Source organism: Mustela erminea, chromosome 18, assembly GCF_009829155.1.
Source record: "Mustela erminea isolate mMusErm1 chromosome 18, mMusErm1.Pri, whole genome shotgun sequence".
NCBI classification, from domain to species: Eukaryota; Metazoa; Chordata; class Mammalia; order Carnivora; family Mustelidae; genus Mustela; species Mustela erminea.
The window spans coordinates 60211207-60238362 of record NC_045631.1 but is presented as its reverse complement, the minus strand read 5'-3'; the positions used below and the strand labels follow the sequence as shown (position 1 = coordinate 60238362).

The 27156-nt window shown below is 63.2% G+C and overlaps 1 protein-coding gene across 7 annotated transcripts in view; it reads right to left on the bottom strand.

Moving 5' to 3' along the window:
- The window catches only part of RPTOR (regulatory associated protein of MTOR complex 1), a 306996-nt gene that overhangs the window by 8048 nt on the left and 271792 nt on the right, over window positions 1–27156 (bottom strand). For all 7 annotated transcript variants that reach the window (XM_032322464.1, XM_032322470.1, XM_032322466.1 and 4 more), the window contains 7 exons: window positions 23620–23723; window positions 22988–23171; window positions 21463–21573; window positions 12964–13069; window positions 10441–10555; window positions 8788–8912; window positions 6713–6817 (listed from right to left, as the gene is read on the bottom strand). In XM_032322464.1, coding sequence (XP_032178355.1) covers window positions 6713–6817; window positions 8788–8912; window positions 10441–10555; window positions 12964–13069; window positions 21463–21573; window positions 22988–23171; window positions 23620–23723 — 850 coding nt within the window. The remainder of the gene's footprint in view (window positions 1–6712; window positions 6818–8787; window positions 8913–10440; window positions 10556–12963; window positions 13070–21462; window positions 21574–22987; window positions 23172–23619; window positions 23724–27156) is intronic.

Below are 27156 nucleotides of genomic sequence, written 5' to 3'. Positions count from 1 at the left end.
CTCCCTTCTACGTTGTTCTTTTTGGGCGGTGGATCGCCCTCCAGGCCCCGATCTCCCTTCCGAACCCCGGGCTACCCCCTAGGTGCCCCCAGGAGCAGTGCCGGGCCCTGGAGAGACATCTAAGTGTGGACAACTCGGCCCAGATGTGGAGGTCTTCCTCTGCAGGGAGGCACTGAACCTGTGGGCACAGGGTTTCCTTCTGGTGCATGAGAATGTTCTGGAACATTCTTATGCAGATGGGTGGGGGTCTTCCTGACCAAATAGTCACCTCCTGGATGTGGACACAGGGCCCCTGGGGCGGTCCCTACGGGCTGTTCCGTGCCAGGACATGATCTCCCCCATGCCAGGGGGCCACACCGAGCGTGCAGACATGGCCAGCGGTGGGGAAGGGCAGACAAGAGGGGGCGGGGTGTTCACAATGTCGGGGGTGACTGTGCAGGAAGCTCTCTGACCCAGGAGGGAGGGAGGTGGGTGGGTGCTGAGGGCCTCCGTCCTGGGGTAAGGAGTGTCTGAAGCCCCACTGTTCCCGACCCCATGTTTCCCGGGGCTTGACGTATTTGCTAACATTGAGGACGGAGAGCATGAATTCTGACCTGGGCCCTTTGGTGTCTCCTGTCAATCCTGGGCCCCTCAGCACGTCACCTCTGGAGTCAGGACCCGAGAGCAGTGGCGGGCAGGCGGCCCACGGCATCACTCAAAGCGGCAGCCCGTCGGGAACCAGCCGAGGGACCCCGGGAGTGGTCCTGGGCCGGCCCTGCTGGCTTGCCCGGGCGGCTGCTCCAGCCCATGTCCCAGGGGCCAGTCCCTCCACGGGCTAGGGAGGGAGACAGACCCCATGCCTCTGTGAGGTTCTGTCTGGAGCCGCTGACGCAGCAGAGAAGCAGCAGACGTGCCGAGGGATGGACGGCCTGGCACCACGGGGCAGGGACACACACACAGCCGGGCGGCACACAGCTTCGTATGGTGGGAGACGGACAAACCTCCTCTATGGGGACACACCGGGCTCAAACGGAAGCTTGTTCAAGGCCCCGAAGACCCAAGTCTAAAGGGGGCTGAAAGGTCAGGTGTGACCCAGGAGAACAATGAAGCTGGACAGGCACGAGTTGGTCACATGGGGGTAGTTACGTCCGCCGGTCTGTGTCCAGCTGGCCTTGGGAAAACCTACACATCCTCCAGCTCCAGGCCAAGGAGAGGCCCAGGTTTCCTGCAGTGACTCCAGCCTTGAGAAGCGTTCTTTGTAACGTGTAAAACTCCAAGTCATCTGCTTGGTACAGACTCTGTGAGGGTCTTTTAAAGAACAGGCGGACTCCCAAGTCCAAAGTGCTGTGGTCAGACCACAGACGTCAGCCTGTAGGCTGTGGCCTTGGGGGAGCAGCGGACGGGAGCAGGGGTGCCAGTGACAGAGCTGGGACAGGCTGCTGACAAGGCTCTCTCCTGGCGGGGACATGCGTATCGTCCCACGCAGTCGCGGAGTACGCGGGCCCCCCGAGGTGTGGACGTGTGGGGCGGCTGCCGTGGCAGACAGCACACCGCCTGTGCGTTCAGACGTCCCTTGCTGGCTGCCTGGTGTCGGCGTCAGCCCCGCCGGGGACTTAGGAGCCGGGCAGTCAGTGAGTGTGGAGGCCAGAGGGCATCAGGACGATGGTGTCCATGTCTCAGTCCCACAGTCTGGGGTCACGGGGACAAGTGGAGAGGGGACGCAGCGGCCCTGCGCCAGGGGGTGAGCCATGCAGGCCTGCTCCGGTTTGCTCTGGGCGGCCGACCCAGGCCCCAGCGAAGGGGCGGGGGGCAGCCTCCTTCCTGTGGCATTTTCCTGATGGGAGCCCGCCTGGGCCAGGGCCGGCTCTGACGCTCTTGTTCTGACTTCATCACCGCTCTGAGGACGCTCTCGGGCGCAGGGAGCTGGGTGCGGGCACCCCCGGCCTCGGTGCCTCCATCCGGTGCAGCGCCTCTGGGAGCGCAGGCTGGCCGGCGGCTCCAGGAGCGCCCGGCTCAAGGCGCCTCTGCCGGGGCCATCATGGCTCTCCCGTGGCCCTCAGCCGGCTTCCGAGCTGCTCCCGGCTGATGAATATTAACGCCAAAGGCCCAAGGCTGATGTCGCCGTTCACACCCCCCAGGCGGGACGATGTGTTCTTGGCTCTCGGGGGTGCCAAGGTGCAGAAGGGCCCCAGCTTTGTCCCGTCCTGGGTTCTGTCCACAGCAGCAACCCCAACGAACCCCCAAGCAGCTGAAACGGCTAAACCAGGCGCCGTCCGGCCTCCCGCCTTCCCCAGCTCCATCCGTGGAAGGCGGTCCTCTGGCTTTTCTCTAGGTTTCCAGAGACGGTGACCCTGTCGCTTCTCCTTCCGGAAGAGCAGAAGCCTGTCTCCTGTCGGCTGCTGCTTCCTCTCTGGAGCCTTCTCGCAGGCACTGAGCTCCCAGAATGGTTCACAGGACGCTGAACCGTGAGTCTGAGGTCTGAAGGCCCCTCTCGCTCAGCTCCTCGACCCCTCACTGTGGCGGCTCAGGGGCCCCCAGACCCACGGCCTCGTCTGCCCCCTGCGGAGAACGCCACCAGCTCCTGCGAAGGGCTGTGGGACAGAGGCCAGGACGAAGGCTCTCCACGCTTCGACCTGACCCCGTGAGTCACAGGTCCGGGTCACATGTGCGCCTGGGTCTGCGAGCCCCGTCCCTTCATGAGGTACCCACAGGTGGACATTACGAGAGAAAAGCAACGGTCACTTGGGATCGTTCAGGTTTTCCGTTTGCTAACCCGGCTGGACAGCTCTGTGTCCACGGCCAGTTGAGTGTGGGAGTTCTGCTGGCTGTGAAGCTTATATATGGGTTTTTCAGGTGGAGACAGATGCTATAAGAAACTTCGGATTAAATTCTGAAAAAAATGATTTTTCAAAAGTTTAGGTGGAAAAACCAATCTCGATCTGGAACGACTTCTCTGTTCTCATGAAACCGAAATGCTCTTCTTGGTGTCCAGCCTGCAGACCTGGGCCGTTCAATGGGTCTGGGGGTCCAGAAGGCTGTAGTGTCCACACCCTGCCTCCAGGGGGTGCTGTCGGGTCACCCTCCGTCCTGACCGAGGCCGGCTGAGGGCGGTCTGCAGAGCACGGTCCTTGAAAGCTGCAGGAGCCCCCAGGAAGGCAGCGCAGCAGAGGGGAGGGATAAGGTCCTGAGCCCACGGGAGGCAAGTCCCCATGTTTGGGATAAAGGGACCCAGGAGATGCAACCACGAGGCCTCAGACCCGAGGGAGCTTCCTCTCGACAGCTTTCCTTCCAACTTCTCAGCGCCTTCCACAGCTACCTGACTTGTCCTGTAACCTCTGCGTGCCGCTGCCTGATGCTCTTTTAGATGGGAGGGGACGGTGTGCATGGGACAGATATGCAGAGTCACAGCCCTAACCATCTGACGGCCCCAAAGAGCTCCATGGGCGTGAGAACAAATGCCACCCGTGCAGGAGAGTGGCCAGGCGGGATCCCACCCGCCGCCAGGGTGGTCTCAGGGAAGAGAGAAGGCACTCCTGTCTCTGCTTACGGCGGTCGAGACACACTGAGGCCTCTCGGGCCAGACCTCCGAGGACACAGGGATCACGGGTTTCACATGGGGCTAGTCAGCAGTCACGCAACCCCAAAGGGCAGGAAGAACACTCAAATCAAAAGAAGCAGGGGAGGGGGCAGGTGGGGGCGGCCCGGGCCACAGGGTGCCACGGTCCCAACCGCAGGGGCTGACCTCGCCCAAAATGGACCCGACAGATGAAGAATCTCAATTACCAGGGTTTTTGGAAATCGGAAGGGGCTCTGGCACATCGTGAAACCCAACCACACGCGCCACTAGAACTTCCAAGTGCCGGAGCGCTCGTCAGTGCTGCCGCGAAGTCCACTGCGGCCGGTCCTGGGGGCCTCCGAGGGCGAAGGCGCCGACGGCTCGGGCGGCTCGGGGCCAGAAGGGCATGGGACCGGTGTGGCCAGTGCAGGAGCTGCCCGGCAGCTACACCAGCATGGGGACGGGGGCGGAGGAGCCCTGAGGGGGGCCCACCTGGGTTCTACCTCAGGACATGCGCACGCGGGTGGGTGTCTGTGTGCACGTGCGTGTGCCCAAGGATGTGCGTGTACGCACATGTCAGCCAGAGGGACCTCAAGCTGAGGGCACACGGACCCTGCTCCCGGTTCCCCTGCCTCCTGTGAGAAACGGCGCCTCCTCCTCTCAGACCGCGGATTCCAACCTCCAGCGAGCGGTCAGAGTGGATTCGGCCAAGGGGTGAGAGCCTTCCCAGCTGGCGGCGCTCTAGCCACCTGGTCACCCTGAGTTCCCTGGGGGCGTTCTCCGAGGATGTTCTCAGGCACGCGCCTCATGGCTGGTGGACGCGGTAGGCTGCCGCGTCTCCGCAGACAGCTTGCAGGCCCGGCTGGAGCCCCGTGTGGGGCAGGTGGCTTCGAGCACCTGCGTGGGTGACCTGGAGCGGGGAAGGTCCCCCAGACCACGGCCAGCACTCAGAAGGGTCCTGACTCGTGCTGCGGCGCGTGCCCCAGACGTTGAAGAGCAGCGGCCATGGAAGTGGCTCGTGGTGGCCTCGCTCCGTGTCTCTTTACGTGTCTCCCTAGGGTTGCAGCCCAGACCTCGGCTGGCTGTCATGTCAGAGGCCAGGACTGGTTCTGGGTCGGGCAGGGGAAGAAAGCCAGTGGCCGACAGGCACCAGGTGACCAGTGGTTGGCACGAGGGCCAGAATGCCACCAGACGTGACTCTTGGCTACAGAGCTTAGATCCCGAGACGGGGGTCCCCGTCGGGGTGGCTGTGGCCAGGAGCACCTGGGCCCGTCCTGTCTTGACCTGTAGAGCAGCTGTCCCCTGGGCTTCCCACCCCTCTCATCCTTCCGGTGCCTCAGGAAGAGCAAAGGAAATAACCATTTGCTAAGCCCATGGCTGCCTGGCTACAAGGCAGAGGACAGGACCAAACCGTGGCTCTGTAGCCGAGGAGAATCGGGGCGCCCCCCCAGGCCCCTCCCCCGACCTACTGATAAAGACCAGGAGGCAAGACCCTTGCTGCTGCTCCTGGCCCCTTCCCAACTCCGCCTCTCCTGGGGAGGTTTCTGAAAACCTGGGGGGGGGGGGCGGGACCAGTAGGACATGCACGTGGACGCCTGTGGAACCAACTAGCAAGTCAGGCCTGCGGTGGACAGCTGGGGCCAGGAGAGGCTCTCCGCACCCCAAGTGACACGTGGGGTTTCCTGATGGGCAGGAATAAGTGCAGGGGCACCTCGGACCTAGATCGGTCTCCTCGGCCCAGCTTCCTCCGCTCCCAGTTAGACCCCCCACCACACCCGCGAGCCATGCTCCCCGGCGTCCCTCACCTTGGCCGAAGCAAAGGGAACGGCATCATGGGAGAGACGGTTCTTGGTGTCTGGAAACCACACCCACATCGTTTGGGGGCAGAGAGGCGGCGGTGGCAAAATGAATCAAGAAACAATGTACCCCAAGCCGCCGCAGGTCTCCCGCTCTCCCGTCCTCTAGCCTGGCCCTGAGCCCCTGCCACGTCCACACAGGGGTCTCTGGCTCTGTGTGCAGGGGCTGGAGGGGTAGCTGGGGCCTGGGGTGTGTCTCCTGCTGGACGGCAGTGGGAAGTGAAGGACCAGAAACCTCGTCTTCGGGGTCAGCGCCAGCAGTGCTAGCCGCGAGCACGAGTGCCCGGGTCAGGGTGGGCCGCCCCGGGGCGTCCTGGGATCACAGAGCTGCCAGCACGGTGGGGGGCAATGGGGTCTGCGGGGGAGACACGCCTTCGCTCTAATCCGGGAACACTGAGACCACAGTGGAAGGACATGGTGACTGTCGCTTCGTCATGGGACCTGGCCTGAAGGGGCCCAGGCCACACAGAGGTGGCCGTGCTGGGGCCTCGGGGAGGGGCTGGGGGACAGCGTGGATGACTGTTTTATTCCAAAGATAATTAAAAAACCGCAACATTCTAAAGCAGCCCACAAAAAGCTTTCTGCCTGGAGCCGCCCACGCTGGGGTTCGGGGCCTCTCCCGCGTGAGGTCACCTCCCAGGGGCAGCGACTCCTCAGGACAGGTGCTGGGACGGAGGGAAGAGAAGGAGCCACGGAGATGACTGGCTATGACGAGCACAGCCACGCGACGACGGGACACAGACGGGGCCGTGGGGGAAGTGCACAAAGTCGCAGCAAGGCCAGGCTGGCCGCGCAGGGGCAGGAGGACGGAGTCGCTTTCCCTGTCCATTCAGCGACAAGGACCCTGATCCCCACAGCTGGGCTTCTCGGGAGCCAAGACCTGACACGCTGCCAACGCGCGGCGGCAACACGGCGGGCCCTCGGAGGAGACGAGCCGCCGGTCCAGCTCCCGCTCCGGCCCCTGGACCACCGGCCTGCGGGGCGGCGTGTGGGCCCAGCCCATGGGCAGCAGGCAGAGCCGGTCAGTTGCGCCGCAGCCACGCCAGCTCAGCTCGGCTCCCAGAACGCCTCTGTGGGCCCCGTGCAGGCGGGGCCAGCGTCCTCGGCCTCCGGCACCGGCCCGCATGCCCACCCGCGGTGCACCGTCCCGTCCTCAGGGAGTCCCTCCGGGAACGAAGCACAGGGCGCAGGTCCTCTACCAGCCCCGGGCCGCGCCTCAGGCAGGCCATGGCCATGGGGGCGAGGCGGCCAGCTGGCTTACGGTCTGGGCACTAGGAAGTGCCAGGGGGACGTGGCGGCTGGGCCCCCGGGGAGGACCCACCTCTAGTTGTCGGCAGCATGTCCGAGAGCCCCTGCCAGGCAGTCACCATCTCTGGGTTCTTTTCCAAATCTGCGAAGTTCTTCCAGACTCTGATGGCGCCGTCATCTTGGGGAGAGAAGAGCAGGAGGTGAGAACATGGGCCTGGCCGCCGGGGCATGTGGAGGAGCCCCCTGGGTGACAGGTGCCCTCCGCGAGACAGGAGACCACGCGGTCTCTGTGAGGCGGCCCAACGTGGCAGCAGCAGGGCTGCTCCTGGGAGGTCCGTCTCCACCTGGGCATCCTCCCATCTGGGCCGCCGGGGAAGCCGCAGCAGGCGCGCTGAGGGACCACTACCCTTGACCTCTGACCCCAGGCGGCCCTCCTTCCCTCCTGTGGTGCTCTCGGCAAAAAGCCAGGCCTTCCGCGGCACCCCTTCCCGTCTGCTCCACACAGGTGGGCCCTCAGTGTGTGGCCCACAGGCTCCCCACATGAGGAGGTGGGCTGACCGCCCACCCAACACATGACCCTCAGCACAGAGCCCTCATGCTCTCCTGGGAGCCTGAGCAGCATAAGCGAGCCTCCCTGCCCCGTGTCCATCCCCCCTGCGGTGCCCACAGCCCAGCCCAGCCCTGCTCTCCGACGTGCTAGCGCTCACGTGTGGCCTTCAGCACCCCCAACCTGGGCCATGACCACTTGCCTCACAGCACAGACGGAGGACGAGGCCACTTGGGCCCGCTGGACTGCGTGCCCGCTGACACCCATCCTGCCCCTGGCCTCGGTGACTGTGAACTTCTCCTGCTCTGGACCCTGAGCCCTTGTGCTCCTCCACCAGGACTCCCTGGGGACCCGCTCCTGCGCCCGCTGTGCCGGGAAATCGCTCTCTCCCCACCTCCTTGGCGCTCAGAGGTGCTCAGTGCGACCTGCCCTACGATCCGCGGAGCCGCCCCGGCCGCCCACCGCCCCGGGTGCCCGGCCGCTCCTTCACTCTCACACCTGCGGGGGACGCAACTGCTGTGGCTTGACTTCATCTGGTCCGAGCGGGCGCTGCCTGGGAGAGAGGCCACCAGCAGGACCTTTCCCCATGGACACAGCAGGGCCCAGGAACGCTCTGAAGGAGGGGAGGCAGCCCGCCCAGTGCCGTCCGCTCAGCCATGCTGATGGCTCAGGTGCTCAGGCCTAACACAGGCCAGGGACAGGGCCAGGTCAGGACGGGCCAGGGTCAGGATAGGACGGGCCAGGGTAGGGTTAGGATAGGACGGGTCAGGGACAGAGCAGGCCCAGGAGGACGGGCCAGGGAGATGCCCAGGACAGGACGGGCCAGGGCAGGCCATGATGGGAACATGCCCAGGACAGGTCAGGGCCGGGCCCCGGACAGGATGGGGCAGGGCAGGCAACGCAGGGAGCAGCCTGCACGTCCACCCTCTTCTTGCCTCGTGCGCCCTCTTTCTCCCTTCCCGCCAGTCCCTCCCCAGGGCCTGTCATCCCTGAAGGAGGTGCAGTTAGGCCAGTGGTGACGTCTCACCCCCCACAAACAGTGAGGTCTTGTCTTTAAACGGCTAGGGGAGACGCTGTCCCCTGGAGTGGCTCACTGCGGCAGGAGGGGTGGAGCGGAGACATTCCAGACCCAAAAAGCAAGGGTGAGGCCCAGCACCGGCAGCGGCCCGCCGGGAGGCAGGAGCCTGGCCCACAGGGGAGCCGGACGCACGGTGGCGCAGTGGGGAGGGCCGGGGACCCCTGGGGAGCCGAGGTGGCGCCTGCTGCCCTCATGCTCTGTGCTTGGGACCTTTACTCCCTCCAGCCTCGCCTCCAAGAGCATCGTAGAGGCCACAAGGAGAGGCTGATGGGCCTTTCCCGGTCAGGGGAGGGCCGGGGGTCCCTGGACATTGCCGGTCACCGGTCACCTGCTGGCCCTGTTGTCTGGGGGTGAAGCCTGCTTTGTCGGAAACCTCCCCCCTCTTCCGTGATGGTGTGTTTCACCACGGGCGGTGCCCTCTGCCAGAGCAACGCTCAGGGTCAGAAAAGGCTGTGCGTGAAGATGTGCGGGGTCCCCACGCCGGGTTTGGGGCCCGGAGCCCGGCCCAGCACACCGCACTCACCCGTGGCAGTGAGCAGCAGCGAGCAGTCCTGGCCGTTCAGGTACTCCATGGCCGTGACCCTGGTGTACCGAGGGTTCCCGTTGTGGAAGTAGTCCAGCTTCTCCCCTTTCTCCCAGTCCCAGAAACTTCGGGGAAGGAGAGATCAGTCGTCAGGGAAATGCAAACCAAAGCCACAGGGCGATCCCCCTCACGCCTGCCAGGGCGGCCACTCTCACGGAGGGCCATGAGCTCTGGCAGGATGTGGACAAGCAGCCCGAGTGCCCAGGGGGTCTGTCACGGGGGTGCCACGGGGCCCGGAGTCCCACTGCTGGGTGTGCCGAGACATCGTCCGCCCACGGTCAAGCCACCAATGGTGGGACAACTGTGAGAATGACACAGGTACAAAGCGGGAGAGCACGTGTGTCTGGGAGACCCCGAGCACGTGAACAACATCGCGTATCACAGTCCTAATTTCACTCGCCCAGCAGAAGCCTTAATAAAGACTCGCTTCTACTTTAAAGGGAGCTGTTGGGGTGTCTGGGTGGCTCAGTGGGTTAGAGCCTCTGCCTTCAGCTCGGGTCATGATCTCAGGGTCCTGGGATCGAGCCCCGCGTCGGGCTCTCTGCTCAGCGGGGAGCCTGCTTCCCCCTCCCTACCACTCCTGCCTCTCTGCCTGCTTGTGGTCTCTGTCAAATAAATAAATAAAATCTTCAAAAAAAAAATAAAGGAGCTGTTGAAAATATAAAGAGATGGGTGTTTCAGAGCAGACCCGAATCTGAGATAAAGCTGAGGTCCTCTGGTATCAGGTGGAAGCCACTCGGGGGCAGACCTGCAAGACTCTGCTGCTGTGATTTACATCCACTTCCTTTTCTAACCAAACCAAACCCAATATATCATCAAGGCAGACTTCGTTCTGTTTTACGTTTTGCCTTCTTCTAAGTTAGAAGCGGACATATGTTTTACAAAATAAAAGCAGAGCCTGACCATATGAACACACTGAAAAAACAAATGTGGAAATGACCCACGTGTCCATTGCTGGATGGATGATAAAGTGTGGTCCGTCCACGCACGGGCTGTCACCCGGCCTGTGCAGGGGACATGATGACACCTGCCACAGACCTCGAGGGCCCTGTGCTCAGTGGGAGGGGCCAGACACACAGGGCAGGTGAGGTCGATGGGGCCTCAAACCCTGGAGAGACAGCAGAGGGCGGGCGCCCGGGAGCGGAAGGCGGGCTTAGGGACCGACGGGGACAGCTTCAGTGTTACAGGACAGAGAGCACTCTGGAGGCGGACGGCGGAGGCTACGTGGCCTTGTGAATGTGCCTGGTGCCCCCGAACGGCTTACACACGGCTACGGCGCTGAGTTTCTGTGCATTTTGCAGGATAAAGCAAAGGGGAGGAGCAGAGGCGAGAACACCCCAGACGCCGTCCCTGCGGTGCGCGTACGTTCTCCACGGCCACAGGGCGAGGCCCGCTGTGAGTTCAAGTCGGTGTCTACGCGCCCCACAGGGAGTAGCCGGAGTGGAGCCCTCGTAGGTGCGTCTCCCCCTCCGTGTGGCTTTGGGGAGCCCGTGACACCGGAGAGCCCATCCCCACCCGCCCACTCCTCCGCACGCTCCAGAGCCTGCCCGCCCCCCTCAGAGGGCTCGTGGCCATCGCGGGCACCCCGCCTACCAGATGCTGTCTTTGTCAGCCACGGCCACACACGGCGTAAAGGGGTGGAACTTGACCACGGAGGGGACGCCGGGGTTCCTATTCAGAAAGATCTGGTCGTCCAGTTTTGCGATACCTGCCCAAAGAGACACAGCGACGGGCCTCAGCATCCGGCACCTGGGCTGACATCACGCCACCGGGACCGAGGCTGCGTCTCCTGTCCGGGGACCCGGGAGGCTGCCGGGGACACACAGGCCAAGCAGGGGGTCGGACGAGGGTCTGGATCCTCGACCACGGGGTCCCCCCCACAGCTCCCAGAGTGAGGCGGACACACGGCGAGTTTTCGGTCAGAGCTTGTCAACTCGCACGCACGAGGACGCCTGAGCTGAGCTCAGAGCAGCGCGACGGGCCGGGGCCGGTGAAGAAAGCCAAGAGCCGTGGCTTTTGGCTCAGCCCGGGCGGCAGCCTCAGGCACGCGCGCGGCCAAGCCTGGGGGCCCCTCGGCCCTTGGGAGGGGGGCCCCGAATCCCCACAGATCACAGGGGAACCAAATGGGCCCCACACAGCAGGCCCGGGGAAGGAGCCTGTTTTAGAGAAACAGTCGGAAGAGGCTAAAAAAGCTAAGAGGTCAAGGCCGGCTCAGATGTGGCTCAGGCGGCGGCCGGACACGAGGCTGATCTGGTCTCCGGGACGCAGTGGCCTCAGGCGCCAGCTGCCCCTGGAACCCTGGAGCGTGCTGGCGCTGGCTTCACGATGATTTTGGTCCTTCACTCCCTCCCCCTGATTTCAGCGGCAAACACCAGGAACCACCTGATAACAAGCGTGGGGGCAGTGTGACAGAGGCAAAGAAGCCCCAGAGGCTGTGCCCCCAGCGGCGACAGGCTCTTCCCCAGAGTGGCCCTCACCCCGACTGTGGGTTTCTGTGGAGAGGTCTAGACTGTGGGCTACTGGGAGACGCGGGGGACACCTGGGTCCCAGGTCAGGGTGCGCCGTGCGTACGGGACAACACGGGTTCTATTCGCCAAGGCGGCTGGGGCGACACGGAGCGCAGGTCACCTGGCTGACCTACAGGCCCCGTCCCGTTCCTCCCGCGTGCACAGCGGCTCTCAGACAGAACACTGCACGCGGAGTGCAGAGGGGGACCGTGGTGTCACCAGCATCCCCGTCTCTGGGGGCTGGGGCCACCGCACAGATGGCTCCATCTCCACGTCCCGCCAGCTGGCGTCTCCAGCAGCGGCGCCAGGCGCTGCCCTCACTCTGGTCTAACAAGGCGGCATCTTCTCCCCACAGCGACCGGAGAAGAGAACCTGACTATGGTTGACAAGGAGTCATTTGTTGTTGTCCGGAGAGCCAGCTGCTTCTGGAGAGCCCCCGGCTCCGTCGCCCCCCGTCCCGGCCGGTTCTTTCCCGGAGAAGGCAGCCGCGGCTGCAGCAGGCCCCGGCCACGTGTTCCCGTGGGACCGCATGGGCAGCAGACACCGAATTCCAGGACACTAGAGCTGCCCGCAGCCCCTCACGGAGGCACGGAGTTGTGAGTAGCCGAAATTAGTTTTCGGCAGAAGTGACTACACACGCTAACGAAACATGGCCCCAAGGCAGTGCGGGGAGCGGGCAACACAGCCGGCGGGGCACGTTAGTGGCCTCTAACGTCGCCACCTGTGTGCTCAGGGGCACGGGGCGTGCCGGCTGTGGCTGCCCAGCCCCGCGTGTCTGCAGGGACAGCCTGCCTCGTGGGCCCTTAGCCCCAACCTGAAAATCGTCACAAAACCGTAGAGGACAGAGAGGCAAGGTCAAAACAGTCAATCAGCAGAAAGGCCGAGAGCCCGTGACTTCCCGCTCTGTGCCGGGGCCGGGCAGCGTCGGTCCACTGTCTGGCTCCCCAGGAGATGCGATCGCACCCGGCTCTGTGCACCCAGGACCGCGGGACTGAGTCAGCCACAGGGGCTGGGCCCTTATGGTGACCCATCCCCGGAGTGGGGGTGGAGAGGCTGCCTGGCATCCCTGTCCCTGACCCCACCACACGATGGAGGCCTGAGGCCGCCCCTCCCTCCCTGCCTCATGCCCTGGGCGTGTGGCCCAGCCCTGCCCGCAGCCCTCTGAGGCCGCCTCCCCACGGGTGAGGCTGGGGGCACGCGCAGGGGCCGTCTGGCATGTCTCGGCAAATCTGGTCACAGTTTGGAAACTGGCCCAAGTGCAGCTTTGGTTGACAGAAAGTGATTGTCCCGGGGACAGGTGGGGACCAGCAGGATACGACCAGGGCCTCGTGCCTGTCTTGTGTCCCCAGAGAGAGCACGGGGCTGGGGGTGGGGCGCTCGCTCCTTCCCCTCAGGAAACGGCAAAGCGCCCCAGCCACGTGCCCATGAGAAGCCACCAGCCATCCGGGGCTTCCCTTGGGGGAGAATGGCAGAGGACACTTGGGGGTCCTGGGGCCCAGGGCGTATCCCCAGCCTCAGGACCCCGTCTGCGCCCCACACCATGGCGGGCAGGCGCCTGCGTTACTGAGGCCCTCAGAGACCCCACCCCCCGCGAATCCGGGCGGCTTACCCTTCTGGATGAGCTGCCGCGCCTGCTGTCTGACCCGCGTGTTGCGAAGAAACCGCCACTCGCGCTCCTTGCGGGTCTGACTCTCCAGGTCGTGCTCCTCCGGGATCTTCAACAACAAACACATGCGTGAGCCTCGGCGGGAACGGCTACAGCGCCGTGTGTCAGTGCGCCTCACAGACGCTGCGCCTGTCCCTCACGGGAGGTCTGCGGCCACCCTGCGCCCCGCTCGCCCGTGGGCACCGCCTTCCCAGCAGCCAGTGCTCCCCCCGGGTCCCTGGTCACTCTCACAGCACCTCACACCGTTTGCTGTCAGTACGTTTGTTACGGGGTCTGGGGTCAGGGACTGTGACTCGGAAAGCCCACGTGACGGCCGGCCTCCCCTAGCCGGGAGCCGTCTGTCCACTCGGTCTACAGGCTGCTTTAGCTCCCGTGCTGCTGCGCGCTCGGTGGACGGAGCGTAGGGCGAATGGGGCTTTTACACGCCCACGCCGGCTCGTTTACTGTGCACTCTGGACCCAAACCTGCCGTGTCTCCAAGTACTGACCCTATGCCCGAAAGAAAAGTCCGGGTTCTCGGGTCTGGCCAGAGCACCCGCTGCCTGCCGGGAGGTACAGAGCATGATCGGCGGGGCCACAGGGTCCGGGGGCTGACGGAGCGCCGGGATGGATGGCAGTGGAGACTCAGGGGCACCCCAGTCCTGGAGGGTCATGCACTGTCCTACTCCTAGGAGCCCAGTGCCCTGACGGGGCAGCTGGGCGGCCACTTCCGAAGCAGACAAGGAGATTCTGGGAGAAGGAACCGGCGGGATTCTGCAGGACGCGCCTGTCGGCCTGAGCGCGCTGAGAAGCAGGGGGATGTGCTCTGGGACTTTTGCCCGCGTTCCTTCTCTGATGCGGAGAACCAGGGCTTCTCGCTTAACAGAAAGGGCGTTAGGGCAGCAACAGAAGGGCCTGACTGGACACGGCACAGGCGGAAGCCCATAGACCCCATGAGGGGTTGTCAGGAACGAGCAGAACTGCTCAGCTTCCCACGAGCTCCCGAGAACCCTGCACTCTCCCGGCCAAGCCACGGCGTCATGCGCTGAGCCATGTCCCCTGAGCGAAGCAGGGCCTCCACCAACCGGCCCGCTCTCCGCTCCTTGAGCAGGAAGGCCCGTGTGTGCACATGCGAGTCCGCGAGAGGCCCGCCGCTGGCCAAGAAGCCAGGACCGCAGTCTCCTCGTGCAGTAGCGGAGCATCTCCTTAATCCTCACAGGTCGGTGAGTAAACTGGATGGACTCGGACTCTCTACTCCAAAGCCCCGGTCTGTGAAGTCCCAAGACAGGAGAGAAGTGAAGCAGCCCCACCGGCTGAGCCGAGAGCTGAGCCGACCGTGACGGGCCTGCGGTCGGCGAGAACAGAGCACACGGGCGCCGACAGCCCACACTCGGTGTTTACAGTCTGTTTCCTCTGCTGGAGAAACCACCGGCTGCCGGCCAGTGAGTGTGGCCACACGCACGATCTCCTGTGCAGGCACGGCTGTGCAAGGACAGGTCCGCACGCAGACAGGAACCCAGGTCCCGCTCAGGGCGGCTGCGACATGAGCACGGCAGCACAGGTCTCCGTCCGTGCCAGGAATGTTCCGCGCCGTCCGGTCACAAACATGACCACCCGACCTCATGCTGGGGCCTGCGACTCTCTCTGGCCAGCATGTCCGTGCTCTGCTCCTATCTTTCCTTAAGAGTCACAACCCCACCCTGAACAAAACAGCAATAGCCACAACAGGGAGAGGACACAGAGAGACGGTGTTGGCCTTCACAGAACGATCCTTGGTCTGGAAATAACCCCCGAGGGCAGACGGGTTAGAGCCCAGGTTTCTAATAGTTGGTTTCGTTTGCGACAACCTGGAGCTTTTACTAGAAAAGAAATGACCGAGGGTCAGTACTGTCGAGTGACAAGAACAGCCCAAAGGAATGGAGGGCACCTGATGGCGGAGACCCGGCCTCTCATGGACTCTGGTTTCTGTGGGAACGCGCCGGCGGAAGCGCAGAAGGTGCTCTGGGCAGGACGGGCAGGACAGACATGGAGCTCCTAGACGCCCACGCCCCAGGGCCCAGGTGCCGGCCAAGGACCGGGGGCCCAGGGACAGAGCTGGGGGCTCCGAAGGACACAAGGCCGTGGCCGAAAGGACGGTAAGAAGGTTGTGGACATGCAGGACCCACGCAGCCTGCAGGCCCCCACCCCCCGGGCCCTGTCACGTCCCTGCGCTCTTCTGACAGGAATGTGGTGCCCCCAGAGCAGCAGCGTCCACTGGTGTCCATCGTGTCTGCCCCCAGGGCATGCGGAGCTCATCGGGGATGGTCTGGCCTGCACCCAGCTCTGTGACTGCGGCGGGCACCGTCTGCGGACCGTCCGCGAAGAACCACGGGACGGAGCGGCAGGGCGGGTGGGCGCGGGTGTGGGGCCGTCTGTACGACTAGGGCTGGGACACCTTGGTCCCTGCAGCTCCCGGCCTCTGCACGGAAAACATGTCCCACCCTGACGCGTCCCGGAGATGCGGGGGCGGGGGCCTCCGGTCTGGGCTGGCCCTGGAACAACTGGAGCAAGGATCAGTGGGTCCCCCGAAGGCAAAAGGGGAGACAGCGCCTGGGAAGGCTACCAACGAGAGGTACAGGCTCAGACCCACAGACGAGGCCCCTTCTGACGACACAAGGCAGCGCCTCACCCCAACACGTCCTGTGATTTTTCCGGTCGTGTGGGAACAAAAGAGGAGGTGGACTCCGGCGCAGAGAGGCAGCGGATCCTGGCGACACGGCACCCGTGATTTGGCCAGGCATGCTCTGCGCTGGTGCCGCCGGTGGGAGCAGCACCGAGGTGAGGCCCGGGTGCCCTGAGCGCACCGCGGCCAGACGCGAACGCCTTTGTCCTCCGACGACACTCCCTGCAAAGCATCAGGCTGGCGGAGACGGAGTCCCCGTGCAGGTCACCCGCCTCTCCTGGTGGAGAATAGAGCCCGGCCCGGCTCCATGGCCCTCTGGGGTCGGCCGCCCAGCCCCGGGCCTGGCAGCCACCCCGCCCTTCTGATTTGGCTTTTCTGGAGCGTCAGGTGTGTGAGCCTGGCGGCGTGCAGTCCTCCTATCTGGTTCTTTCAGTGAGCACTAACGCGCGAGGTTCAGCAACGTTGGGCGCGAACCATTTATCCGGAAAACCTTCTCAGGTGACTGGTGGTTCCCTATGTGGCCCCTCACTGCTCACGCACCAGGGGAAGGACGCCTGGCTTCTGTCGGGTTTCAGTGATTATGAATGAAACCGCTAGCGGCTGCGCACTCGGGTTCCCACTGCCCCCGGGGGAGTGCCCGTCCAGCAGGGGTGCTGGGTCGTGGGTCAGTGTGCGCTCAGCTTTATAGGAGGGGCCACACGTCTCTAGAGTGTCTGTGATACTCGTCCTCTGCGCACGGGGGGAGTCCCAGCAGCTCGGTGCCCCTCGTCAGCCCTTGGGCTTCACGGGTCTGAGACGTTTGCCATCGTGCGGAGGCGCGCTGCTGTCTCCTGTGGCAGCTCGTGCCCCCGGCGACCTCCTGTCTTAACTGCACTCGCCTTGTCCGTGCTCCTTTGTTGTCTGCACACCTTCTCGGGAAACGGTCTCGGCCAACCTCTTGTCTGTGGTTTTTAAGGGCGTCGTGTCCTGTATGGACCCTGGGAGTTCTTTCTAATACGGATGCAAGACTTTCGTTACACGTGTGTTTTACGGTGCTTTTCTCCAGGCTGTGGCTCGTGTTTTCATGTTAACAGGGACATTCACAAAGCAGATAATAGGACGAAACCCACCTCCCATTTTCTTCTTGTGTCTTTTGAGAAGCTTGTGCTTTTCAAAGATCCATTGTTTCTAGAAGTTTCCTGGCTGTAGGTTTCACGGCAGGACGAGATGGTCTTGGAGTTGGTTTCTGGATGTGGTGTGGGAGATGGACTGACATTCTTCTTCTGGGCAAGCGGACGTTCAGTCACCGCAACGCCCCACGCTGAAAGACCATCTTCCGTCTGGGGCTTTGTGGAAGCCCAATGGGATGTGCCGCGGCTCCGTCTCGGGGCTCCGTCCTGTCCCCCCAGAGCCCGCGCCTGCCCTCCCCAGCGCACTGCTAAGTGGCCTCTTGAGGTCACACAGTGTGGGTCCTCCGACTGTGCTCTGTGACAAAACTTCTTTCTTTAGCTTCTTTGCTTTTTCCTGTAATTTTTAGAACAGGCTTGTTGATTAGAATAAAACGCGGTGGGACACGGAGTGGGCTGGCGTTGACCTGCGTGCCAGGTTAGGGAGACCGGACACCTCGGGTCACCGAACGCTCTGGCCCCCGAGCGCGCCTCGCATCAGGCCTCCATGCATTTTCTTCATCGCTGTTTTGTATTTTTCAGCTGTCGGGTCTCATGTGTATTTTTTTAAAAGAAGATTCAGTTAAGTATGTAATGTTTTGGGGGTGTTATTATAAGTGGTTTAATTTCAGTTTCCAGGAGTTCCTGCAGAAACGGGTTCGGGTGTCACGACCGTGTATCCCGCAGTGTCACCGGCTCCTCTCCGCTCATGACATTAAGCAGAAGCCCCGGGGGTCCCGCACACACGACAGCGCAGCGTCAGCAGAGCTCTCCCGCCTTTCTGCCTGCACGCCGCCCTCCGGCAGGCTGAGCACCGGGAGCGGGAGATCAGACGGCCTCGCCGTAGTTCCGGTTTTGAGACAAGACAGCGTGTCTTTCGCCGGTGAGAACGGCAGCTGGGCGTTCTGCAGGGGCGCGTACGGGGAAGGCAGCTTACGTCGGGTCCTCGTTTGTGGACACTTTCATGATGGACCGTTGTTGATTCTGTCAAACCCTTTCCTGCAGCTGCGGGGACGATGAGACGGTTTCTCTTCAGTCTGCTGAAACACTCGACGACGGTTCATTTCACACAACTTGGCATACTTGAGATATAACCCGCTTGGTCAGCAACGTCTTGTCCGTTTTATGTTTTGCTGCACTTGGTCTGATAATATCATGTTGGAGGTTTGGAGGCCACATTCCTGAAGGACATTGGTTTGTGGTTCTTTTATTCTTTAAAGTCTTTGACTGGTTTTGGTATCCACGTAATGCTGTCCTCAGACTGAACTGGGAGGTGTTGGCTCCTTTCATTTCCTGCAGTAGATTATAAAGAACGCGTATTATTTTTTCCCTAAATTTGTGTAAAATTTGCGAGGGAAGCTTCCGCAGCTGGAGCGGTCTTTCTCTGTTGGACGGCTGTGACTACACTCATTTCCCCTCCCGGATGCGGGACCATCTGCGTTCTCGTCACCGTGCGGCGTGAGTTCTGGTCGCTGGCGCCTGTCACGCAGCGCGTCCATTTCCACTAAGCCGTCGGTCTGCGGCTGTAGCGTGTTGCAGCGTGGGGTGCCTCTGGGCTCCTGCTCGAGGCCACTCACCGTGCGCCTGTCCTTAAGCCAGCACCATGCCGTCCCCTTCCTGCCGCTGGGCAGCGGGTTTGAAATCGGTTTTGAATTTTGAATTATCTTGTCTTTTACAACCCTGCTTCCCCCCAGTGCCACCCTGGGCCTCCTGCATTTCCATCTGAATGTTAGTCTCAGCTTGTCAGGTTCTGCACAAAAATGGCAGCTGGGGTCCTTCATGTCACAGGGCGGCCTGCTCCAGAACACAGTTCTTTCTGGCCACGCAGACCTGAAGTGGCAAGAAGTGGAAACTGCCCGGCCGCCACGGGGTGGGCACCAGGTCCCCCAAGCACGAGGGCCCCGTGGTGGTGCGTGGACACGCTGGGGACAGTTCTGCTCTCTGGTGGCGAGCTCAGTTTCCCACATGGACCTGACGCGGGTTAGCGCTCGGACTTCTGGGGTACAATCCTAGCTTTGAGCTATTCTTAGTTTGTGCGTGAAACAGGCTAACAAAAAAGCTCCTGGCTCATTCGCTGCCCCCGCATGCGCCATTAGATGATGAAATAAAGGAATGAAAGAACACCCTCAGGGTGAGCCCTGGAACAAGGGCAATTCTTAAAAAATTACCATGAGATAAAAGCGCTTCCTCCTCTGACGTTTAGAAAGGGTCTCTGACTAACGTAGAAGTTCCCAGGCCCTCGACCACCCTCGACCACCACCCAGGATCTCAGCCACGTCAGGAACTGTGGACAAAACCGGTCAGAGACAGCTTCACTTCCAACCCGGACGCCGGGGCTCGGCCCTTAGAGCCGCCGCTGCGCGACAGTCTGTCCAAGCGAGATGGCCTGGCTTACGCAGCGACTTCCTGGCCGCCTCCCGTGGGCTATGCGGGAAAGGCCAGAGGCGCACCCACGAGGGTGCTCCTTCCCCAGGCCACGGCTGTGTCCGTGCTCTGAAGCCGCAGGCTCCCTGCCGGCGATGCGCGGGCTGCCCCCAGCGGGCCCTCCAGGACACACTCCGGGTGCACGAAGAGGGCACCAAGGCAGCGGACCTGTGGCCACACGGGAAAGGGGGCGGTGCCAGCTCTGGGCATGCACGCGAGTAGCACGGGAGCGAACCCCCCGGGCTGCGCTCAGGAAGCCGCTCAGTGTGTGCTGACTGTGCTCCCAGGAGGCGCCCGGCTTAATCTGGCCCAAGGACCCGCGCGGACCAGAGGAAACCAGAGCCTGGGAGGACCACGCTCGCCTCCGGCCGGGGGGGATGGAGCTTGGGGACCCACGGCCCTTGTCCCCGCTGGCAATGTGATGGCCTACGGCGGTTTCAGATGTCAGGAAAAGCCACTCACCGCCACACCAAGAAACCCCCATAACTTACAGGCGATGCCACTTCAGTGAGAGGCCGAGCAGCCCCCCACCCCTGACCCCAGGCCCCCACCCACTTGGCCTCGCTTGCAGGAGACTGTGTCAGCGAGACGAGCTTCTGCAGACACTGAACAAAACTCCATTTCCCCGAAAGCAGACGGCAGCAGAGCTCTCAGGTCGGCTCGCGGCCCACAGCCGCAGGGCCCCCGCGTCGGGGTGCAAACTCCAGCATTTGCTCACTCGTTCCTTCCTCAGCGAGGGCCCGGGTGGCAGCCTGGGGGCCTACCCGGTGGTGGCAGGCAGCGCGCCGAAAGTCCGGGAGGTAAGCATGGCCTTGGCTGCCTCGTGTTTGCCACTTTCGTACTTTGCCCTGACTGTGCCGGTACTTGGCGCTTAGTGGGACCAACAGAGAGCAGACAGAGGATCAACAGGCTCAGGGCCGGGCCGGCTGCCTTGGTGCGTGTCCCATGTGCTCTGGTTCCCACGAGGACCACCCTGTGGCCGATTTATGTCCTGTTTTTTCCCCCTTCCTGTCGGTTTTAGCACGAGCATTTCCTTAAGATACTAATTTCCAACCTTAACTTTCTAATAACAAGAAACATCATATCCAACAGTCCGCCGTGGCTAAGCCCTCGTCCCCAACTGGGCCTTTGGGTGGGTCCTTCCCGCTATGGTAAACAGCACACGGACGCTCCGTGACCCGGATCCTTTCCCGGAGTCGGTCATTGCAGCAAGTGAGTCGCCGCGCCGAAGGTAGCAGCTGCTCCGGCTCCCGACGCTTCCTGCCAACCACTGCTGGGAGTCGCGCTCAGCAGACGGAAGGGAGGGCTCCCCTTGTCAGCAAGGGGCTCGGTGAACTACAACTCCGTTGTCTGCCTCAGGTCCCCACGACGACCGTCTCGTGCTTCTACTGACAAAGATCAGCGTCGCCATGGGGAATGAGGGAACGGGACGGAAGTGGTCACGCGGGGTCCAAGCCCTCCTCGAGGAGCTTGCTCCGACGTGTAGCTTGTCACACAATGAAGAAGAAACTGCAGTTTTCAGGGCCCTTCGTGAGGGAAGACGGAGCTCTCTAAGAGCGGGCTTCCGGGAAGCTTGCCACAAGCCCCGCAGCGCTCCGGGGCAGAGACAGCAGGACAAAGCGCGGCCCGCCCCACGCCAGCCCCTGGATGCGCGGCTCGAATCTGTGGTGACAGGACGTGTCTCTGGTCAGGGATGTGGTAGAATGTAGCACCAGAACTGGCCCTGGTGGACGGGTCAAAGCCCAAGCCTCGGGCCGTCCTCACCAGGAGGCCGCAGAGGCCCGGCGGCCTTGCCGAGTGGGACAGCGTGACGCGCTTGTGCAGGTGGCTCGGGGAGGGCAGGCCGGCCTGGTCTCTCTCAGAAGACAGGGCGGAAGAGGGAGTCCGTTCCTTTGCTGTTCCGACTGCTCACATCAGCCTCCGGACGGCAGTCTGGGGCGGCCCTTCAGCAGCCGTGAATGTGACGGGTCGGGAGACCCAGAGGGCCAGCGGCTGGGCCAGCGGGAGCCAGGCGGGTGGCCAGCGGGGACAGTGTGCAGGCCCGGCAGGGTCCGCCATCGGCTGGGAGCAGAAGGCTCCGACCGCGGAGGCCAGAGGCCGGGGCTCTGCGGGAAGGAAGGAGGGCAAGACGGGAGCCGAGGGCAAGGCTCTGCCCGACCCGTGTCTGCACGAGAGGCGGCCAGCGGGCCCGCTGCGCACCCGGAGGGGGTGTGTGTGCCGCGACACACGCTACCTTCATGACAGGCTGGGCGAAGTACCGGGCGCTCCAGTCACAGAAGCCGGTCTGCATCGTGGCCGGGACGAGGCTCCTGTGCCCCGCGGCGTCGTCGGCGTCGTCGGCGGTCTGCACGGGCGTTCGGGGGAGGGGAGAGAAAAGAGAGACACAGTCACACACCCCACACACCTCTTTGTGCGCCCGAGAGGACTGGAGAGGAGGCAAAGGCAGCGGTCTGGCTGCCGAGAACCTCTCTCTGCCGGCCTCACGCCTGTACCCTGGTGGCAGGGGACCAAGTGTGTGGCCAGGGCTCCGGGGAGCCCACGTTAGGGAGGGCCATGGAGCCTGCACTCAGGGCACCATCCCCCGGGCCAGCCACGGCGGTGTGGGGTGCAGAGGCTGTCACTCTTCCATCAGATGCACAGGCCAGGTGAGTGAGGTCAGCAAGGCCCTGCGGCCTCTGCGGTCTGGCAGGGCAGCGGCTGCGAGTGATCGGGCCCCCTGCTGTGCCAAGTGGCTCCGGCACAGGAGGGCCACACAAGCAGCAAGACCTACACGGCTTGGTGCTGCTGCTTTGAGGTGCGACACGTGTGTTTCCCACGGCAGGGTCTAAGGAAACCGGGGTGGCCGCACTGAAGGCATTCCTGACAGGGGCCCCCATTATCCAGGGAAGCCTTGCCTGGGGCCAAGTCCCCCAGCTGGGACGCAGTGAGAGGGTCTTATCCCGACAGCTGCGGGAAGCTCTGCCGGGCCCAGCCCCTGGACGCGTGGCCCCAAGGACAGAGAGTGCCCCCGAGCCCTGCCGCTCCCGCTGGCTAACCCGCGTCAGGGTCCAGCCAGGAGAAGGAAGCTCTGACGGGGGCTCACGGCCACATCTACCAGCAGAGGCCTTGAATGCCAGGGTGGGTGTGGGTCTGGGGGCACATGTGCCTTTGCTCTGGTCCCCCTGCAGGCTGCTGGGAGTTTCCTGTTAAAACTGTGGGTCACAGGAGCTGCGACCCACGGCTGACGTGGCGTCCACAGCAGCCCGACTCCCTCGGTACGTCCTTGTTGGTAAGCGGCAGACCGTCTGGATGACAGCCAAGGCCCAGCTCCTGTGCTCACGGCGCCCAGGCACACGGGGACACCACCTCCTCCCGCTCCCGAGGTCTCTGAAATCCCAGCTGAGAGGCAGAGGCCGCGGCCCCCTACGTGGCACAACAAACGCTTACGGAGAAGCCAGTGCCCCGCTCAGAACAGCCACTTCTGTGGGGCAGCTGCCCCGGCCCGTGGACAAGGCTGCCCATCCACGAAGGGAGAAAGCGAACGAGTCCCAGGAGCAAACGAGCTCCGGCTGCGTGGGGGGTGCCGGCACGGGGAGCCCACCACCAAAGGCCACAGGAGAAAGGACCCCGTGACAGCTGTGATGCTGGTGCAAACCGAGCGCTCCCGCTGGCGGCAGAGGGGGCGGCGGCCCTGGGCTCCAGAGTCTGGGCTCACAGCGAGGGGCGTGGTGTGCGGCCCCCACACTCCCGAGGAGCGCCAGGGGACGGTCTGAGGGTACCTGGTCTGGGCCCTTGTCGAACATCTTCCGCGTGCGGGGGAACTGCTGGGAGTGGGGCGTGTACTGCACCCCCGCAGTGCCTGGGCCACCAGGGCGGCCCGCGGGCAGGTCTCGGCCAACTGGCTGCTTGGCCACGTCGTTGGTCAGGCTGGAGCTGCTGGCGCTGGACGTCGGCGGGGAGCCCCTGCCGTTGGGGAAGAGGACACGCTGCGTTTTACCCAAACGTGAAATGCCTTGTCCGCACGCCGCCCACCTAGTCGCGCCAACAGACCCGGATCAGGAGCCCAACATGTCCTCACTCGCCCGGCACGTCCCCATGCCTCCAGACCCCAGCTGCCAATGACCCTTCCAGGCCCTGCCTGCAGGTTCTCGGAGTCCCCTCTCCAGAAAGCTGGGGTAGCCCCAGGCAAGCTGCGCCCCCTAAGCAAACCAGCCGGGGCCCAGGCGGGTGCAGCAGCCCACGTCTGCTCACGGCTTCCTGCCTCTGGACACTGTGTTTGTGGGGGGCCGACCGGCCAGGTGGAGACCCTCGCTTCTGAACTTCTGCGGGGCAGCAGACGTCAGGCTCAGGTCAGAGGAAGGCAGTGAGGGCTTCTAGCCAGGGGCCCAGGCGAGGCACACAGGCCACTTACCCCGCCTGGTGGATGTGGATGCCCTTGTTGGTGGGGCTGGCGGGGGCCGACTGGGTGAGTGAGGACGTGGTCAGGACCCGCTGCGGCCGGGCGTTCGCCGTGGCCTGCAAGAGCAAAGGGACAAGTGGCGCGGACGGTCAGCTGCTGGCTGCCTCCGAGGCTGTGGGCGGCTGCGGGGTCACGGCCTCGTGACTGGAGGAGGGGCCTCTTGGCCGGGGAGGTGGTGCTCGCGGCAGGAGAGCCCTGCAGGTGAAACTGTGCTTGTCCGCTCTTCTAGAACCAGGAGGCCCGAGGGCTGGCCCTCCTGGAGCTGCAGCCACGAGACCACGCCAGGGTCAATGGCGAGTCAGGGCGCCGGGACCCCGTCCCAGGATGGCTGAGAACACTGCACCCCAGGGTTTGCTTTCCGCCTTCCCCTGCAGGGGCTCACACCGTGTCCCCGGACACAGCACGTCGTGGACAGAGACGAGGTAGCAGACTCTGGAAACCTCCGTGACATGCGCAGCATGTGACATCTCCCTGCAGAGAAGGATCTGAGCCAGCCTGAGACCAGCGCTCCGGGAGGTCGTTCAGGTTTGCGTGGATCGGGAAACCAGACGTCTGCTGGAGGAACACGTGACCAGGAAGCGCAGCGAACGCCTGACGGCGTCCTTTCCTGGACGCTCTGCTGGGCGTGCAGGGCTCGCTGGGCAGGGGGCCCTGCTGGCTCCGGACACCCCAGTGGAGAGGGTCCAAGGATGGCCGTGGCCACCCAGGTGACACTCGGGACAGGTGGTGGCTGAGGCGGCCATCTGGGCTTTCCGAGTGCAGTCAGTGCCAGACGGGGTCACAAAGTTGGCCGCCACCACCGGGCCAAGCAGAACCTCGACCTTTGAGGGGCCTACTCGGGGCCCCTCCCCACAGCAGTCGGGATGCTGTACCTCCTACGTTCAGCCAGCAGACAGAAAAACAGCAGAAAACAAAACAACTGTAAGACTCTTCATTTACAGGACACCAGTGTCGCCCTGATAATCCACCACTCAGAAGAAAGAACAGCAAGAAAACGGAACCATAATCAACCTTTAAAAATCATGAAAAAAGCTTTTTTGAATTACAAAAGTTACACTGTGAACTTGCTTTTGCTTCTACTTAAATTACCTGGCTAGCTCCCTTCCCCCCAAAACCTAAGAGCCAAGCGATCCCCAAGTAACCAAAGGAGGGTGAAGAACCCAAGAAACTGTCAACTCCTATGTGTCTCCCTGGAGTTCCAGCAGCGGCAGGGGGGACAGAAAGCCTCTGTGCTGAGATGCAGACCTTAGCAGAGCCCCCCAGCTTCCCTGCGCCCCCCGACACCTTCCCACCTGCCTCTCCTGGGCCTGCTGCCAGCCTGCCGCCCCTCAGGAGGCCCCGCGGACTAACTGGTCCTGGTCCCTCTGCCAGGGCATCCCAGATAGGGCGTCCACAGCCCCATGTCCACACCGTCCACACCGTCCATGCCCACAGCCACCTGGCTCTCCTCCTGTGTCCGTGTTAGAAATCCTGAGCGGTGGGCCTGCTCAGAGCCTTCACACTAGCGATCACAGAGCGTCAGGCTTCGAGGAAGCTTTGTTTTAGGCTCTGATCTGCTGATACACTTTGACAGCCTTGATAGGCCTGCAGGATGAGCGCAAGGGGACCCGCCTGTGTGCAGACCTGCTCTGGGGACACAGGGCACGGGGTGAGGCAGGGTGGCGAGCTGGGGAGCCGCAGTGGCTTCTGGAGTGGCTCCTTCCTGCGCTGGTCCCAGCTGTCGCGTCACACAGACCGCACACGGCCAGGGAAGGTCAGCAGGAGGGCAACAGCACTTTCAGGCTCCGAGCAGAGGACCGGGCCCGCCGTGAGCCTGTCAGCCCCGCTGACGATGACCTTTGCTCATCCTTCTCACGGTGAAGGCCCGTTACTCTCTGCTCCAGGATGCAGTCCTGAAGCCACTGGAGGGGCTTGTGTGCCCTCCCTGACAGGCGGAATCCCGACGAGCAAGGCCGCAAGGAGGGGTGGTCATGGCTATAGGTCAAGCTCTCGCAGGGCCGCAACCGTGACTTTGATACAAGCGAATTCTCAGGTCAGATGTGTGTTCTCTGGGCCCGGGGCCAACACCGAAACGTTCACAGGGACACACGTGGCGGCACATGCAGACACATGAGCCCGTCTCTGCTCTCTGCCCTGTGCAGCGATCAGGGCGTCTGGAACAGGGGCCTGCGGCTGCGGCAGGCTCGTCTCCAGGTCCCCTTACTCTCTGGTTCTTCCACTGGAACGCGTCACCTCACAAGGGCACACAGAGTCTAACCCAGCGCAGAGAAAGATGCCTGGAAGCCGCGTAGAGGACCTTGGACAGCGGACTTCGGCCGGACAGAGTCAGGTTCGGGCTTCCGGCTGCTCTTTCCTGGGGGAGTGCGGCACCTGCAGGACTGTGCAGTGGACTTCCTAGCCAGGACCTGGGCTTGTGTGGGAGAAGGTGTTTCTCACGAGGGTTATCCGGAGGGAATCTGGGGCTGTATGAGGCACAGCCCGCTGGCCGCTTGCTCACTGACAAGATACCTATAAAAGCCAAATCTATTCACCCAATAAGTAATTTTTCTATAAGCTACAGCTCCTAGATAAAGAATGAAAGTTGGGGCGCCTGGGTGGCTCAGTGGGTTAAGCCTCTGCCTTCAGCTCAGGTCATGATCTCCGGGTCCTGGGATCGAGCCCCACATCGGGCTCTCTGCTCAGCAGGGAGCCTGCTTCCCCCCCCCCTGCCTCTCTGCCTGCTTGTGATCTCTGTCTGTCAAATAAATGAATAAAATCTTTAAAAAAAAAAATAAAGAAAGAACGTAAGTCTCCATCTGGAAGGCTGACTCTAGGGAGTGCTCTGGGCACCAGCGACGGTGACCAGCAGAACACTGGCCCACGGTCACTGACGGGCATCGGAAAGCCTCAGTCCGTGGCCCCCAGGAAGAGAAGCCCGCAAGGTCGAGGCCAGAGAGTCTCAGCGGCCCCTTTCCAGGACCAGCCGCACGTGCACAGAGGAAGGAAGACAGAGAAGGAGGAGACGCGCTCCGGCTCGCGGGACTACCGCGTTTACTATCCCGCAGGACCTCCAACAGGCCCCACTCCGCGGGCGAGCTGGGGGAAGTGAAGTGACAGGCTACGGGCTGACGGAGCGAGCGGGCCCCATGGGCCTGGAGGGCCACCCGGTACCTGGTGGCCGTGAGTCCATGTGCGGGACACATAGAAGGCCCAGGGCAGCATCTCTGTGAAACACATTCCCAGCGGCCACCCCAGAGTCACTGGGTCTGAGTCCCTGAGGGAACCAGCTCTCCTGGGGCTATTCCCACACCCGGCCTGGCAGGGCCACGGGCCGGTGACTCTCAGGGACAGCCCTACTTCCGTAAGCTAAGCTAGTTGAGTGAAGACGCCGTCACCCCTGGGTCTGCAGGGAGGCAGGGACGGACAGGTGCACGAGAAGGTACAAATTATGTGCGCAGATGCCTCTCGGCATGGTCGGTTCGCGGGCACTGCTGCGGCCTGCAGCTCCCA